Source organism: Gavia stellata, chromosome 1 (genome assembly GCF_030936135.1).
Source record: "Gavia stellata isolate bGavSte3 chromosome 1, bGavSte3.hap2, whole genome shotgun sequence".
Classification (NCBI taxonomy): Eukaryota; Metazoa; Chordata; class Aves; order Gaviiformes; family Gaviidae; genus Gavia; species Gavia stellata.
The window spans coordinates 34713429-34730462 of record NC_082594.1 but is presented as its reverse complement, the minus strand read 5'-3'; the positions used below and the strand labels follow the sequence as shown (position 1 = coordinate 34730462).

Here is a 17034-nt window from a genome sequence, read left to right as displayed (position 1 = left end):
AAGGCAGCTGTGAGAGGGGAGGAGTTGCTTTAACTCCACATGCGAGCTCTCCGTTTATCATTTACTCCACCTTCTCCCTTCCTCTGTCGTACCAAGGAGAGGTAGAAGTACGGATACACCCGGCTGGTAGACTGGGGCCTAAGGGACATAGGAAGGGAGTGATTTGCTGTTGGTTACACAGCAGAGTCTGCTGTTGGAGACGGTACTGCCTTCTGGAGGTTTTCTCCACTTTTCCAGCTGGCATAAGCGAAACGGACAATTTTCCCTTTGTAATAGTTGCATCTATGGCAAGAGGTTTTGTTGGCAAAGTTGTAATTTTAAGGTGTGATTATTTTTTTTTCATGTTTCCAGTAAATCAGCAGAACAACTTCTCCACTTTTAAAAACACTCAGTCAGGTGTAATCACTTAAGGTTTCCTGGTACTATGAAATAGTTGTACTACAGGAAAAAGTCCCTATTTTATAGTCTGATTAAAAAAACCTAGCCTCCCACACCAGTGCTTTCATCAATCTGAAATAGCCCTCAGGATGAGAACTCTATCAGATACACTTCTACAATGCTTATCCGCATTCCTAGCAATATTGCCAGCGCTCCCCAGCTGCCAGATAAACGACAACTGGTCAGCTGGCAGCATTCGCTTTGGTTTGGGTACAGCCAGCCTTCCTGAAAATGGGTTGAGACACGATGGATTTGTAGGTGGAAGCCTGACTGCAAGGGACTCGGAGGGAAGAAACATTGAATTAAACAGGGTGGTTTCAACTGCCACGAAACAGGGCAGCCGTGGCAAAGAACTGCTCATTGGATACAGTTTGTACAGTTACTTCTATTCAAACAGATCAAACTATCTTTGCCACAGTTCTGGTCCCATTGGTTTTTCTAGTACTCATATGCTTATCTTTAAATTTAACCTTATGAACCAATCAGTAAAACTCCTGCATGAATTCAATCACAGAAAGTCGTATTTCCTTTAATTTTTCATCCCACTAATCATTTATAATCCAGCTTCTGTTGAAACACTGCAATGCGTGAGGTTTTGAAGACCTAGAACAGTTGTGTTACACAAGCTACAAAGACCTTTGCAATGAATGGCACCCCAGAATTACGTTGAAAGTTTTGCGTTGTCTTAAACTTCCCCTTTTCCATCATTTCCCAATATGTTAAAGTCCCATTCTCAGACTTAACTCAACTTTTATTTGAGCTACAAAAACGTACAGTATTGCTATTTCAAAGGATACCCACAGCACGTCGGGTGCGTTCGAGTCTGTTCAGAAGTGATGCGTGAACTGCTCATGACTCACCGTGGACCCACGCTGATTAATCACTTTGTCCTGCTTCTCAGTGTATGTTGGTTATGCTGATCATCAAAACATTATAATAATATAAAAACATTTCAGAGTAAATACAGAAACATGTTTTTCCACTTGATTTATTTTCATAATAAACCAATTAAAAATACAAAAGACAAGGACCCAAGGTTCAGAGGGCTCCATCATTTAAAAATTTGTCTTTAAATACAAATTCACTCTGTAATACGAATACATATAACATTAGACCTCTAAACATAATGATCTTATTTGCATCTATCAAAAATTTGTATGGAAACAAATTAGCTGAAAAAACTTCCTTGTGACATTGAATGTACATTATTTACAATCAAAAAAAAATAACTCTTAGCAGTATTAATCTCCAAATACCTGCATAAATTGTATATATTTAATTTCCCTCCCCCCTTACAAAATAATCTGAAGTAGAAAGCAAGATGGTTAAGCTTCATAGTCGCAAAATGGCATGAAACGTTTGCACCTGTAGTGATGCTGTTAGCTTCTGTAATTAAATATATCTGATTTTCGTATAAAATATAGACATGGCATTGTCCATTACTGGAATAAATGTTTCATATACTCTCAATAGGAGTGTATATTCCATTTTGCATGCACAAGAGCTTGTGCTGCAAAAAATGCAAGAGGATACCTGGTTATCCCAGTCTAAAACTGGTGTATGGTTGTACACCGGTATGGAACAGATACTTGATTGTAAAAAGTCATACACATGGAATGAAAATGTCCCACATTAAAAGTAACTGTTGCTTCAAAAGTTAAGTGATACACGTATGGATTAAACAGAAAAGGTTATAATAATGTTACTGCAATGTAAATCGGCAACAGACTGAAAACGTACAGTAAAAAAGAAGTTGGAAACTTTGGCCAACAACCTCAGGAGAAAATCTTCATAGCGTAAAAAGCATGTTCCTTCATGCCTGTATTTTGAAACATGAGTAATATATAATTTTATTTATATGATAACATTTAGCAATTAACAGAAGATCAAAATCCATTCTAAAGCATGAATTCTAACAATTAACTGCAGAAATTAAGTAGCTTTGCAACATCTTGCTTCAGAATCAAATCATATATACATAACTGAAAAGGTCCCATCACATTTATGAAAGTAATCATCCACAGGGTCTTTTTTATTTATTTATTAATATGAATTGGGTTCCAATGGCTCATTTTCTTGCTTCACTTGCACGTTAGATGGGAAACCATTCGAACTGGACACTACCATCACAAACGGTTGCTGCTGGAATCTCTGCTCCGACTGCTCAGTATCATCTAATTTGTCACTGTCTTCTTCTTTTACCACTCCTTGTACGCCAATCTGTTTCGTTTCTGGTGCTTTAATAACCGAAGTGATCACCGTGCCGGATGGATGAGCCACCACCTGTGAGCTGCTAGGCGAAAACGTTACCACAGGGGTAGTGGCACTGAAGGATGGAGACGAAGCCATGTTGACTGTTCCATTGCAAATTGTCTGCACGCTGCTGGTGAGCACCTGCTGAACCTGTGCTGGGCTCAGCACAATTGAGGAAGGAGGCGAGACTGGCTTCTGAGACTGCAGCATGACGTTTTCCTTAAGAACCGTCATGGGTTGTGAAGTAGGAATGGCTTGTAAAATGAATTTTTGGGGCGTTGTTGCCGAGGCTGGATCTGTGCTGGCTATCACTGTAGTAAGAGGCACTGTCTGGAGTGTTACAGTATGCAGCTGCTGATTTCCAGGAGAAACAACCACTGGAACTTGGGTTGGAGTCTGTAAAGTCCTATAAAGATTAGAAAAGATTATAGGGTCAGAACACTTCCACACCGAGTTCTGAAAAATAATTATAGATTTCTTATTGAAAAATCACTTGGCATCAGAAACATTTCATTTACCCAACCGTTCCAAAAGAGGTAGTAGTTGCTCTCTTAATAAAACAAGGACGGGACCTGACTCCTGAATTCAGCAACACAGTTCCCAAAGTAAAGGTACCCTGCATGAACAACACTACCATCGCCAAACTGAACAGCCTGCCTTGGAGACCTTCAGTAGTTCATCAGAAGACCTGGGAATTGCATCTAAGATCTCCTTCTCAAGCATCAACCAACATCACGAGCATGACCCACAACACATCTGCCATCAATTTCACGAGGTACCCTAAGTAATTCCTAAGTCACGAGCCTAAATAATTCTTAAGTCAGGCCTCAATTCTCCTGACATCTGTATATACATTTACCTATATGCAAAAGTATTTGCATTATAACAATGAGTCTTGTCAGCACCTTCTCAGACTCCCAGGATGCAGAGTTCTCTGTCTGCCAGGCTTGTACGCTCCTTCTGGTAAAGCAACTGAACAGAATTTGCTCCCAAAACATCAGTTTAAATTAGGAATGATTCCATCAGTTGCAGGCTCACAGACTTGGGTACCACATTACTTTCTATATACGTACAGCTGAGGACAACATTTAACATGGTTTAACATCCATATTGCTGAAGTGCACAACTACTACAATGGACAAATGGTGACTTAGAGATGTGGCTGAAATGCATAGACTACAGTCACGCAAATAAAACGAAAACAAACAAAAAACCCAAACCTCAACATACTCCCAGTGAAGCAAATGATTTCCAGTGGAGGGCAAGAGGAAGGGAAGGGTAACTGCTTTGACACCCTCCCACAGCTTGCTCCAGCCCACCATGCCACGCTCTCTCCAACAATCTTTTTCTTTCCTTCTCCTTGTCCCACAAAGTTCTCTCAAACCTTCCTGCTTCTCTGCAGTGTTTTCTCCTGCCTGCCCTCCTTCCCTTTTTTAGTCTTAAGCTCTCCCTTGTGTTTTCTTGAACATATTTGACACTGACCGAAAACAAAAATAACTGTCTCCTCCTTCTCCTAGCTTATTTCTACCCCTGCTGAAATCACTTTAGATGGAAAGCAATTTATTGTCAACATTTGTACTTTGAGGTCCACGCACAATACTCCATGCTCTTCGTTTTAAAGACTGGTCCTCAGATAAGCTGTAAGGGTTGCCTGCTATACATCTACCGTGGACTATCCTCCTTTCTATAGTCTTTCTACCTGTGTGGTACCTATTTTTTACAGCTCTATGAAATCCTACTTGCCAGTGTTTAGCTATTGACCAGTCAGATCAGCCTCAGCATATTCAAAACTTGAATTTAAGTTAACTTAAGATAAGCTATGACAGTTACAACAAAAAGCTTACCAAAGCAGGACTTATGCAATGGTGAAGCTATGGGGCAATGTGGATGCAGATGCTGCTGCTGGCAGTAGTTCAACCGCACAGGGAACTGCACTCCCCCCTTCTTAGTGCAGCACCAGAGACAAGTAAAGGAGTATTTGTAGAGGATTTCCCAGGTCTCTCTCAGCTCAGTCCTCTGGGAAAGGCCTCTAGTTGAGCTCCAAAGATTGCTCCAGCAAGAGCAGCTCCCGTAACCCAGCTGGTATCAGGCTCAGAGCACATCAGTACTCCCTGAGCATCCTCTAGCTGCCAGGCCCTGCTGCAGGCAATCTTTTCCCCATCTCCTATGTGGCTTGGTAATACAAGGAACAAAATCTGCATCTGTAGCTTTCTCTTCCTCACAAGAACGAAGGTTGCAGTACGCAGGAATGCTGCTATAGCAAAACAAATCCAAATCCTTGCCCATGAGGCTCCCACACAGGTCTCATCACAGAGGCTGTAATAACCAGGACACAACATTTGATGCAACTGACACCAGAGTCAATCTTGAACTTCTGTTTCACATAACTGGAAACAGCCCAAGGAAGCAGCTCATGGAAATGGGGGCTGGCTGCAGGTGAAGCACCAGTTAGAGTGATCGCTTCTTTCTTTCCAACTTCTGAAGATCTTGGTGCTGCACAGCAAATACCAACAACCGAGCTTAAAGTGCAAAGCTCAGCACCAAGGCTCACACCAAGTCTGCTAAGGGTTATCAGTGCTAACTCTTTTTTTTCCCAGCAATTCCCCTAGGACCTTGATATAAAAATCACAAATGTCTGTGTCAGAAGTAGTACAGGATGAGGGGTTCCACTAGCTTTTTTAAAAAACAAAAAAGTAAACTAGCTACAAATAAACTTGCAGTAAAATATAAAAGTCACATAGATACAGCTCAACCCAGGAAAGTCTACAGGGACCAGCAATGCAAGTGGGACAACTAAGAAGGCAAGAAAACCGACACTTGCCCTCAGAAAAGCATTAAAAGTATCAGAGTAGATACCAAGCCAGCTCTTTAATCCATGAAGAAAATTACTTGAGCCTGAAGGATTAAGATCAACTCAATAGTTGCAGTTCTGAAAGCAGCAGCTGAAGCTGCTAGCCTGTGCTGGTATGCCATCCAAGTATTACTCTGAAGCTAACTGCCTGTTCTTTAGCTGTTTTGTTTTAGAACAAAATAGTAAAAATAAAAGCTTCTAGCTGCTAAATGGCTGTAAAGGACAACCTCAAAAAATGTGAACTGGATCTAATCAATGCAGAAGGTATTCTGCAAAGCACTGGGAGCAACAGCTCTGAGAGGACCGAACCAGACCGTTTGTCTCAGCACACTGTAATTAGTAATTCCATATTGATGTTAAGCCATTTTGTTTCTCGTGAAAGCAAGTCCCATACCTGTACATCACACTGTGACCAACAGTTTACTCCAGATGCTCTTATCTTCTCCATCAGTCAAGACACATATATATGATACACACATACATAAACAAGTATATACACATATATGTATATATACACACAGACTGTGAACTTGCTGCAGGGAAAGCATGCAGCAGATGTCTGTACAAGCACAGGATTAAGTAGCACACAGCACCACAAATACAAATTATTTATGCTAATGGTGGCCAAGCAAGACATTTGCCTTAATTGGTAAGACTACAAACAACTGCGTCTGTTTACAAACTAAAAATCTATCTGCTCAAACTATTTACCTTGAATATCATTAAAAAAAATACAGGTTTGGTTAATTGTTTTCACAGAATCACAGAATCACTAAGGTTGGAAAAGACCTGTAAGATCATCAAGTCCAACCTAAAAAAAAAACCAAACACAACAACAACAACAACAAACAAAAACCACAACACACCAAAAACCAACCCACCCAACACCACACAGCACCGTGCCCATCAAGCCACATCCCACAATGCCACATCCACACGCTCCTTGAACACCTCCAGAGAGGGTGACTCCACCACCTCCCTGGGCAGCCTGTTCCAATGTTTCACCACTCTCTCAGTAAAGAACTTTTTCCTAATATCCAGCCTGAACCTCCCCTGGCGCAACTTGAGGCCATTTCCTCTTGTCCTGTCGCTAGTCACTTGGGAGAAGAGACCAACACCCACCTCTCCGCAACCCCCTTTCAGGTAGTTGTAGAGAGTTTTGCCCGTTTTAAAAAAAAAAAGTACACACTACTTAAGGTGATCTGTTAACACTGGGCTACATTATTTTAGGTGCTTTGAACTGTGTGTTTTGCTATGCTGCTGAATTTCACTGTCAATTTGCTAACGCCCTTGGTACTCTAAGGTACAAATCTATTGGGTGGTAACTTTAAAAGTTCCTGCTGAGGTTACAAAAAGAACAAGAACACTGAGCAACAGTGATGAAAGGAAATGCTGCCATAAAACAATCTGGTTACCACTGAGAAAAGAATGACAAAAATTCTGAAGTCATTTTAGCTTGACAGAGAATGGTCATCTATTTCTTGGTGTGTTTGGTACTGTTAACAGCCTAGAATTGTGCAGTATCATTATTAGCTCATCAAGAGGTAACTAGTAATAAAGCAAACAGTAAGTGACAGGCAGGAAAAACAAGTTTATTCATGGTAATTTATGTGAAATTTATGAAATGGAGAAAGGGAGAAAATACAAAAAAACCCCTGAAGCTACAAGCAAAGGTAAACAAAGTATTTTACAGCACAATAAGAAAATGAAACAACGCAATATTAAGAAATACACAGAGAAAGGTAACAGAGGAGAATTCCCTCTCCAGCATACACATTGTTCAACCTACAGCTATAAGGAAAACGTTGGCCTTGAGATAAGTGGCCGAATTTCCAGGGTCTTTCCCCATTTGTTCAACTAACTGGTTGCAAACAACTCATTCAGTCAAGCTAGGAAGAGAGTGAGGGAGTGAAGGGGTGGGACATGCTTGTTAAAACCACCTCAGATGCCCAAGTTGAGAGGCAAACTCTTTTGAGTGACTATAGGAAGCATCAGCCAAATGCAACTCAGGAGCTCTACCGTCACTGCAAACCACTCCACAGCTGCGCTTGTGTACATGATCCTCAGAGTCGTCAACAATCTTGTCAATACTTCACCCCAATGCATTGCCTCATAGCCCTTCTACAGCACAAGCCACGCAGACAGGAGCTGCTAAGCAGTCTAGGGGGAGACGTCCGTGAGAGGTAGAAAGGCGCTTGATGCCTTCATGCCCAGTCTGAACACAGCCTCCTCCGAAGGGAGAGCAAAACTTGCCTGTTCTCGTCTAGCTCTTTGCCTGGACAAGATAATTTCTTATGTCATGAGGACAGAGACAGAGGACTCAACTCTCAAATCTGGTGTCCTTTTTACTGGCCCACACCGTCTTACAGTCTTCTTTCCAGAATTTTTCAAAACTGCACGCTCACCTGAATTAAAACTCAGAAACTTTGCTACTAACAGAGACCTGCAGAAACCCCACCTCTTTTGACAGTGCCAAAGACATGTAAAGAGGGCTCCTGTGGATCACTTCTCATTGTGCAGAAACAAAATTAATCTGTCTAGATAACTTTGAAGTCCCTTCTGCTGTAAGCAGCCTTCTTCCTGCCGACTGCAGAAATTAAATCAGAAATGGGCTTAAGAAAAGGTCTTCTCAGCTGCACGAAAATCAAATCAAAATGTTTGGTTATAAACAAAGTCTTTGATGTGATAGAAGTTGTCCCTATTGTAAATGTGTTCTGAGAAACACACCCTGTTGTAAGCTAAATGAGAGTTTCTTGTAGAAGCCCACTGAGATCACATCAGCCTATTTCTGACCAACATCTCCCTCAGGAAAGGCATTTTCCTCACCATCCTGAAACTCGAAATGCAGTCAAGCCTTCAATTAAGAGATGAGAGAGATCAGCTCTTTGCAACAATCACTTACACAAGCTAACATCTATATATGGCACAAGATGAAGACACTTCATTTGAATAGCAGCTGTAATCATGTTTTCAGAGTTGATAAACTCATGCTAGACAAATCTGTCTGTTTTTCAGCATCAACATAGCCGTAGTCAGATCACCAATACATCATAGCCTGGGCACAGAAACAGATTATGGAACAAGAGCAGAAAGCATTTATGTTTGCTTAGGGTAGACATGACTTTCGAAGGTAATTAGCTTGGCTTATCAGGACAATCCACTGTGTTGGCGTATTGTCGGCTTCATCACTGTTCTTATACAGAATGCTCATGCCCAGAAAACACAAGATTCTCCTTCAGCTACTTCCTTCTCCTCTTGAATGAGGATCTTGCTATTGTGATCCACGCTTGTGTCACCTTCAGGATGAATTACTGCAACCGAAAGGTTGCAAAAAGTTCAAGATGAAACCTGTGGCTGATTCATTATGTAGGGTTCTCCAGTTCAGAAGTGAAGACAAAGCATATCCCACTGGTCCTCTGTGGTCTGTATTAGGCTTTTCCCCCAGCTACAGAACAGAGTCGGGATACTGGTCTTCTAACATGCTCTGTCCAAGCTATCACAATGACAACTTGAAAATACAGAAAAGAAACAATAAACTGAATTTTGATAGAAACACTGTGTTTAAAACCTGAAGTCTGCTAAAGCATTGCACACGATCTGTCAGCAGTGAGCTAATTGCAAGTTTCTTGGTATACAGACCTGCCAGCTAGAAGATTCAGCTATGTCTCGTATAGTCAATAACAAAGAGACATATAATTTTAAATTACTCACAACATGATCTTCTCTGAACCGTTAGTAACATGAGAACATCTTTTCACTCCATCCAGAAGACACTCCATCTTAAATTACTACTACTCTAGATTAAAGGTAAATGAAAATGCATCTCTCTACCTGCAACCTAGTCATTTAAGGGAGCAATTTAATTGCCCAAATGCAGGCACCTTGGAGCCCTGTACAATGTCCTAGACTACCCATGACAAGGTAAGTCACTAGCCTTACAGGAGAGGTACGCTTTCTGGAGCAACAGAAAGGATGCCCTTTACGCTCAGAATGACCCAATGAACATGGAGCTGAATCCCAGGCCTACTTCAGTGCCTCCAAATTCCAAGCTAAAACACAATTACTCCAATAAACCAGATATTGTGGTTAACCTGTGTCAGTTATTCTGGTTTAAACAGAACAATTTTACAAGGGCTAAATTCAAAGAGACTTTTTTTTTTTCTTCCTTGAAAAAGCTGGCTCCTTGGAAAAAGTTACAAATAAAATGCTCCTCAGAGAGGCATTTTTATTTTTCTCTTATCACTGGAAATGTGTGGTGCCAAATTCAGCTCCCAGTTACACAACTGGAGACTGCAGTAACTGTGCTTGCCTCCACCGAGCCAGAGCAGTCAGACCTGCAGAACAGCCGTGAGTTTGCAATTCCAAACATTCCCACTGGAGATACTAGATGTCTTCCCCCATCAGCAAAACCCAGTTTGCATGACCTGACCCTGCTCCTGCCCAGTTTCCCAAGGTTGGGTTAGCACCACCTCACAGCCTTTCTGTTTAAGCACCGGGGCTGAAGAAGAGGCATCTATACCTGGTAAGCAACACCTCAATTTGTTTCCCCTGCATAGAGCAGCACCAAAACTTGTATAAAAAGCCCATCAAAAGCCAAGACCTTTCCACTTCAGAGTAAGACACTATCCTCCCCTCAAAGTACACATAACTGCACGAGCTTGGTGCAGCTATAAATGAAGCCACTGCCTGTCTCCTGTGAAGAACCAACCCCTGCAGTGATTATCACTGGCATGCCCACTTCTTTGAGAAACGCGAAGAGTCCCTGGGGAACAGCTGCCACGTTCTCCCAGCGATGCTCTGGGAGTAGACTATCAGGCAATGCTGCCTAGCACAGGGGAGGGATGGTGACATGAGCCCTTCACAACATTCTTCAAATACTATTCTCTTACCAAGTCCCTCAGCAGAGAAGATGCATGTTCAGACTTCTTCTATGAAGGATATGGTTAAGTGTTAAGCAGCCAATTGTTTTGACCTCAAAAATCCTGAGTATTTTCTGCATATTTTTTTTTCTTCTCACAACACAACAGAAGCAAACTGCTGCAGAGGGAAGACTATTTATTTCCAGGAAGAAGAGGGAAGAACATGCGTACGAATAAAACTTTAGAAGCTACATTGCGTAAGACAAATTATATGGGTCCAAGATGTTCACGCTTCACGGCAGAGCTCAACCACTAACCAGTACACATCAGAAAACCTTCTGAGGATCATTCCCAAACCCTGGTTGCCGTTTCGCCTGAACGACCTTGGCTATCTACGTGCCCCAACCTCTGAACACCAACTAGCAAGCAATGTTGCTATTTGTCCCCGTGCTTCCTTGCAAAACTACTATAAAGTGACTCCAACCACAACCCTACAGAGAGTGTGCATACATCAGAAGGTTTGTCAGCTCTTATTCTATAATGGCAATCGTACCTGCTGTACATTTTCAAATCACATAGACCACTCATTTCAATGCTTATGGAAGCCTCATTGCAGCAATTCAGAACATATATACAAACACGTTCAACTGCTAGAGATTTATAGCTGTTTGAACAAACAAACCCAAAATCCAGTTCCTTTGTTTTAGCCTTATTATAAAACAAGACCTAAAACATATGCTCCAAAAAATGTTCAATGTGCCATTCTACCTCACCAAACTATTTGAACTTTGCATTTTGAAACTAAACAGAGATGTATCTGTCATAAATTTTATTTTTAGGGCCTGGAATGGGCAGTGACTACTGCACAGGATTCATCAGCACCTTGGTTTGCAGCTTGGCCCATCCTGGTTAAAAGCACACCAAAAAAATCCATGTTGTGGTTTTTATTTTCACTCTAACTGCTCAAACACCTTAGTACATTCTTTCTTAATGAGCGATATTTCTATACCATTCAGTAATTACACACTGTGCTGAAAAGATCCGATGGGTCTTTTTTTTTTTTTTTGCCTTCATCTGAGACACTTTGTCATCTTGGCTAAGGAAAGTGTAATTGAAGACACTGTATAATAATGTTTTAAGTTACAAACAATGGCTTAGAACTGACGCAATACAGAGCCCTAAGCCTTTAAGGCTTTTACTTCATTAGAACTTCACTCATGGATTATCTCTACTACTTTTCTCCTCTTAGCTTATTGCCCAAGGTCCGATTGTGAAATACTGTAATGCAATAATTGGATGTTATAATGTCACTGAGCAGCTTTCCAAATGTTTGGCTGGACTTCTTGCCTGCCTGCTTTATTAGGTCTTACAGATACTTCTGTTTGTTGTTACCATTTTTTATGCCATCTATACTATTGATACTGTTATTGATACATAATCTAGTGTAGGTCTAGCCTAGAGCTATTTAACTCTGCAAACTGCTGAACTTTCCCCCTATTAATGTTTAATAGCATTTTGCTACTGACTTAAATGGTACTATATAGCTTCAATTATGTCTGTACTTGTTTCCTTTCACTATATTGCAGATTTTTATTAATTTTCTAAATTAATTCCAAAACTGGTGAACCTGTTGTTGGGTTTTTTTGGTCAAATTCTTCATAATTATCTTTCACATAAACTTCAGATCAAATATAACCTGTCCCTCCCCTATGTGCTTCTTGAACTAATTCTAGTTGGTTAGAAAAATAAGCAAAACCCAATTTGATTTCAAATCTTGCATTGTAGAATTAAAAGACAAATGAAAACAGGTATTGTCTTCTTAAAAATGGTAACTCTTTCCAGTTTGTTTTACAGTGCCTACCAGTAACTATAAAAATTATTTTTGCTTTCATGGCCCCATGTATTTATTCCCTTGCAGCCATTACTAACCAGTGATTTTCTCTTTTCAGTGTGCATTTTTCATATTGCTCTGTGAATGAAATAATTTCATAATTTTTAATGAAATTAAAAAAAACAGGATTCAAACTAGGAAGTCCAGGAATAATTTTAAAGTTTGGGGGTTTTTTACCCCAAGGAAAGAAGAGATAATATAACTTTTTTCCTTGATTGAAGCTGCAGTCTTGGTTTGTCACTTCCCATATATAAATCTTCAGCTTCCTCAACTAATAGTTATCTCCTAAAGCGTTTCTTACTGATTCTATTATATCAGTCACTGGAGGCTGATCTAAACAGTTTCAGTTCTTCTTTCAGTTCTTCTGGAAAACCTAGCTGTTATTGCTATTCTGGATTTTCCTTTTATGTAAGTGGAGTTCTAATAACTGACTAGCTTTTACAGCATCCCTGTAGTAGCAGACATGAGAGAGCAAAACTTACTCTTTAGAAACGAAGAAATTATTTGGTCATATTTGTGTCATTACTTACTTCTCTTTGACAAAATTCATGGTTAACCCCAGATAGTCAGTACCACTCCAAATCTATTGGTGGCTCTGGATGTAATTTTTAAAGGAAACAATAGAGGAAGGGAGCAGGAAATAGCATTATTGCCATTTTGCAGCACAAAATGATAACCATTATAATGGTGATGTTAACACAGCAAATATCAAAAAAAAAAGTGATGTTCATAATTCATTAAGAATGTGCAGCTCCTGAATTATATCCTGAAGCTTTCCTGAAACAGCTTTAAGGTCCAGAATCACCACATACAACTCTGACATTCCTGTGAGGGGCCTAGATTACAAGAACATTTATTTGTTTTAGGTCTTTCGTAGTCAGTGGAGATGAACAAGCTCCATCAGGGGACGCCTCAGGCTAGGATAAAACCAAGCTTAAGTGATTGTTTTTAAAGCCTCTTCAATTAGGATGCTGCCACTAATGGGTAAGTGTCATGATGCTTAAACACTGTGTAGTGTTAGCCAGCTGACTTACAAATTAAGCGTGGAAGCATGACTGTCTCCCAAAATAGTCTGCAGATACACAGCTCCCATGAGATTATTGTGTTCATTGTTTTCTTAAATCAAAAGAACATGCTCTTGTAACAGCAGCAAAATGCTATAGTAGATAACACGGAGCTTTCCCTTGTTGAAACTGGGGACAATACGAAAGATGAAAGAGATGACAAAAAATTGTTAAGAAGAAAAATTAAGAAGCAAGAAAGAAAATCTTTCTGAAGGGATCATGCAGACACACCATGTATAATTCAAAAGCAAAGACACCAAACAGTCAGCGAAAAAGAAGAGCCATGAAAATACTGCCTCTGTTGGGGGACAGAACTGATGAAACCAATTTTGAAGAGAAGTTTTGTATTTTTCTCTATAAAGGATTTGCATCAGGCCTAATACCACAGGAAAGATGCATATTCCTCCACCAAAGGCAGAGCATTTATGAGTGTATGTCACAGTATGCTGTAGTAACTCCCAATTCCTATGACCAGCCACAAAGACACCATTTCGCTTCAACCCAACTACAAGACAAGCATTTTTTTGAAGCACAACAGAGAATCTAAACTATCTAGCCATCATCCACTGAATTTATTATTATTCATACATTTATTTTCTGTACATTTTCTTACCTTATATTCTGAACCGAGGGATTTAACGTTTCATCCGGAACATTACTGGTTACAGCTGCATGTCCTTCTGTAAGGGACTGCAATGGCTGCATTACGTGAACTGTCCGAAAAAGCTGAGTGGGATGTACTGGCTGCGGAGATTGCATTGTCCTCAAAACTTCTGAATTCAAGCCAGGTGTCTGCTGCTGTACAACTTCTACGTGCTCCTTCAGCTTAGCAGGCTTCGAGTTTCCTGTTTTTAGCACTGTGGTTGATCCTCCCTTTGTTCCCACGTTTGCAGATGCTCTAGATCTGCTCGACTGGTTTCTATTGGCCACAGGAGTTGAGAGCAGAGTTGAATCTGATGATTCAGTGCTAGGGCTCGCATCTTCATCATCTATATAGACGAGATCTTTTGGCATTTCTTTAAATTGATACACTAGGCGCTGACCTTCTACTTTAGCCAGTATTCCTCTTTGGTAATAGTATCTGTTTAAAGCATACACACATGAAGTTACACAGTGTTTTTTGCCAAAAACCAACCAACCAAACAAAAAAAAGGGCAACAAACCCCCCAGAAAATAAGACCAGCAGTAACAAATAAACAATATTTTATAGTTTCTTCATTATAAAGGAGTGGCCAATTTAATAGCGTATTTTTTTTTTCAAACAACTTTCTTCTACTAGTGTTTCTTGTCACCTTTTAATTTCAACCTCAGATAACTCTGAGGAGAAAGAGAAGAACTCTGTGACTTGGCAGCTCTGCTATCAACTCATACTCTTTACAAATTGCATGAAACTTGTAATTCTCATCTTGACTCAAACAGTTCTTTCAGTTACCTGAATTCATGCTTATTCACCAGTGAGCACAGGTAGACATTTTAGCTACAACAAAGCAAAGGGAATAGGACAGGAGAGCACTACTTCTATTTACAAATTAGTATGACAATTTGATGTCATGCACACTGAGGTGAGGGTGAAGGGACATGAAAAGAAATGCATAGCTGCTCAGTTGGACAATTATCAATCAGCGGGTAAGATCGAAGCTTCATGGATGTTTGCTTATTTTGCACAGTCTTTTATGTACAAGAAAAATCCCAGCCTGATAGGCAGAGGCACATGATAAGATGTTTTAAAACCATCTGTACAGGCAAGTTCAGAGAAACGCAACCAGACCTGAATTCTAAAACTGTATTTTCCATTGGAAAGGGGATGATTTGCAACAAGTAGAAATCATTTCATTAATACACCTGAATTTAGATTTTTTGGAGAAAGGAGACTGAAATTTATGTAAAAGGCTTGCCCCACTTGGAATCTTCAGTCTCTTACTTTGTGGCTGACTGTGAAGATGCAGTTTTTGCACCAGCACTGAAAATGACTGAGCTGAGACTGAAGGTGACTGATTTGGGGTTGAGGTTAGTAAGGGTTACTTTTAGTTAGCTTATTTATTTTGCTGAAATAACTTCCTCATTTCCAAAACTGATAGAATACTAACTCTTTTCTGTTGTTACACAAATTAGATGACGCATTTAATACATGCAAACACTAAGGCAACAAAATCAGCCTATTATTAAAAATGCACATACCTGAGAGCTCTACCCATTGTTTCATAATTCATGTCAGGTTTGTTTTTGTGTTTTCCCCACAACCTGGACACAGCCTTGGAATCTACCAGTTTGAAAATGCCCTTCTCTCTTTGAGTCCATTTGATATATTTAGGACATGTAGCTTTGTCCTGGAGCAGTGCTAGTAAGAACTCCCAGAGATAAATTGTATTTCCTAAAATAAAAGTATTTCAGGACACAGAAAAAAAAATTAAAAAAAATGTTAGTTGACCATATTTTATTAATGACGTAAATAATCTAAAAATTAAGAAGCTGGTATCTTTACAAATACACTGTAATAGATCATCAAGATAGAAAGGCATGGGAAGGGATTCTTGTTAGGTTTTACCATCTGGGTGCCCAAACACCCTAGCCACTGTCTGTAACCTACAGAGTCAGGTACCTGTCAACCTACCGTCACCCCGTTCCAAACACCGACGTTTGACAGCATTAGTCACCTATGTGTACACTGCCCTCCTGCCTAATCCAGTTACAGAAGCAGTCCCTATTGCTTTACCTCGAATAGGAACATAGAATCGTTTCTGTTGGAAAAGACCTTTAAGATCATCAAGTCCAACCGTCCAACATGTTCAGGTCCATCCTCTGAAAATGCTGGAAATTAAGCCCTTGCTTAAATACTTTGCTGAATTGAGGTGAGTGTTATAATCTTTTAACAGGCTAAACAAAATCCTTAGTTTTAACAATTAGATTTATATGGGGTTATCAGTGGAATATGCTGAGGTAGGCAAACCTTAAAGAATAAAGTTCAGAAAAAGATTATTTTTTTTTTAATCCAGTGAGCGCTTGCACTTGCTGGTAGACAACTTTCAAATTTAATTTTACAAACAAGCAGGCACAAACACTTACATATGGAAATCCATCACATCTGTTCGGTGTTTACCACATATAAAGAAACAGTATTAAAATCACACATTGTGAATACTTAAAACTACTACAAAATTTGCATATTCTTTTTTTTTTGAAAGCACATTTAAGGAGTCTAAACTCATATAACTAATGAGACCCTTCTTCCTGCTTTTTTAAGGTTTTTGATGTCTGATGTTGTTTTGGACACTTGAAGCTGCACCTAACCTTCTTAGTGATATGTTGTTAGTCTGAGAAAGGAAGAAAAAACTTATTGCATGAAAAGTATAACCTCCCACAAGTAGCTGTGCAAAAACACAGCAAGGACATCGTGTGCAGATTTCTTAAGTTTCACAAAAAATTACACCCAGTGCATCAGAAGGTGACAGGATCTCTTTTGTTAGCTTCAATTTAACCCAGCAGTTTTTTCAACTTTAATAACCACCAGTCTGAACTTTATTCAACAAGAGGAGGTGTCTTACAAATTAAAACTCCCATACTACTGTATTATAATCTATATTTTGCAAATATTCAGCAAAGTCATCAGCCCTGGCAGGACAAAATGTTAGCAGCTCCTTCAGTAGGTGGAAACTTGAACAGGGAGCATCCCTAGAGAAA

The 17034-nt window shown here is 39.8% G+C and overlaps 1 protein-coding gene across 3 annotated transcripts in view; it reads right to left on the bottom strand.

Annotated features, from left to right (window-relative positions):
* Positions 1 to 1801: 1801 nt before the first annotated feature.
* Positions 1802 to 17034, bottom strand: part of ELF1 (E74 like ETS transcription factor 1) — a 39056-nt gene continuing 23823 nt past the window's right edge. For all 3 annotated transcript variants that reach the window (XM_059818775.1, XM_059818767.1, XM_059818782.1), the window contains exons 6-8: positions 15535 to 15727; positions 13970 to 14437; positions 1802 to 3097 (exon numbers count right to left, since the gene is read on the bottom strand). In XM_059818775.1, the coding sequence (XP_059674758.1) occupies positions 2482 to 3097; positions 13970 to 14437; positions 15535 to 15727 (1277 nt within the window). In that variant the 3' untranslated portion in view covers positions 1802 to 2481. The remainder of the gene's footprint in view (positions 3098 to 13969; positions 14438 to 15534; positions 15728 to 17034) is intronic.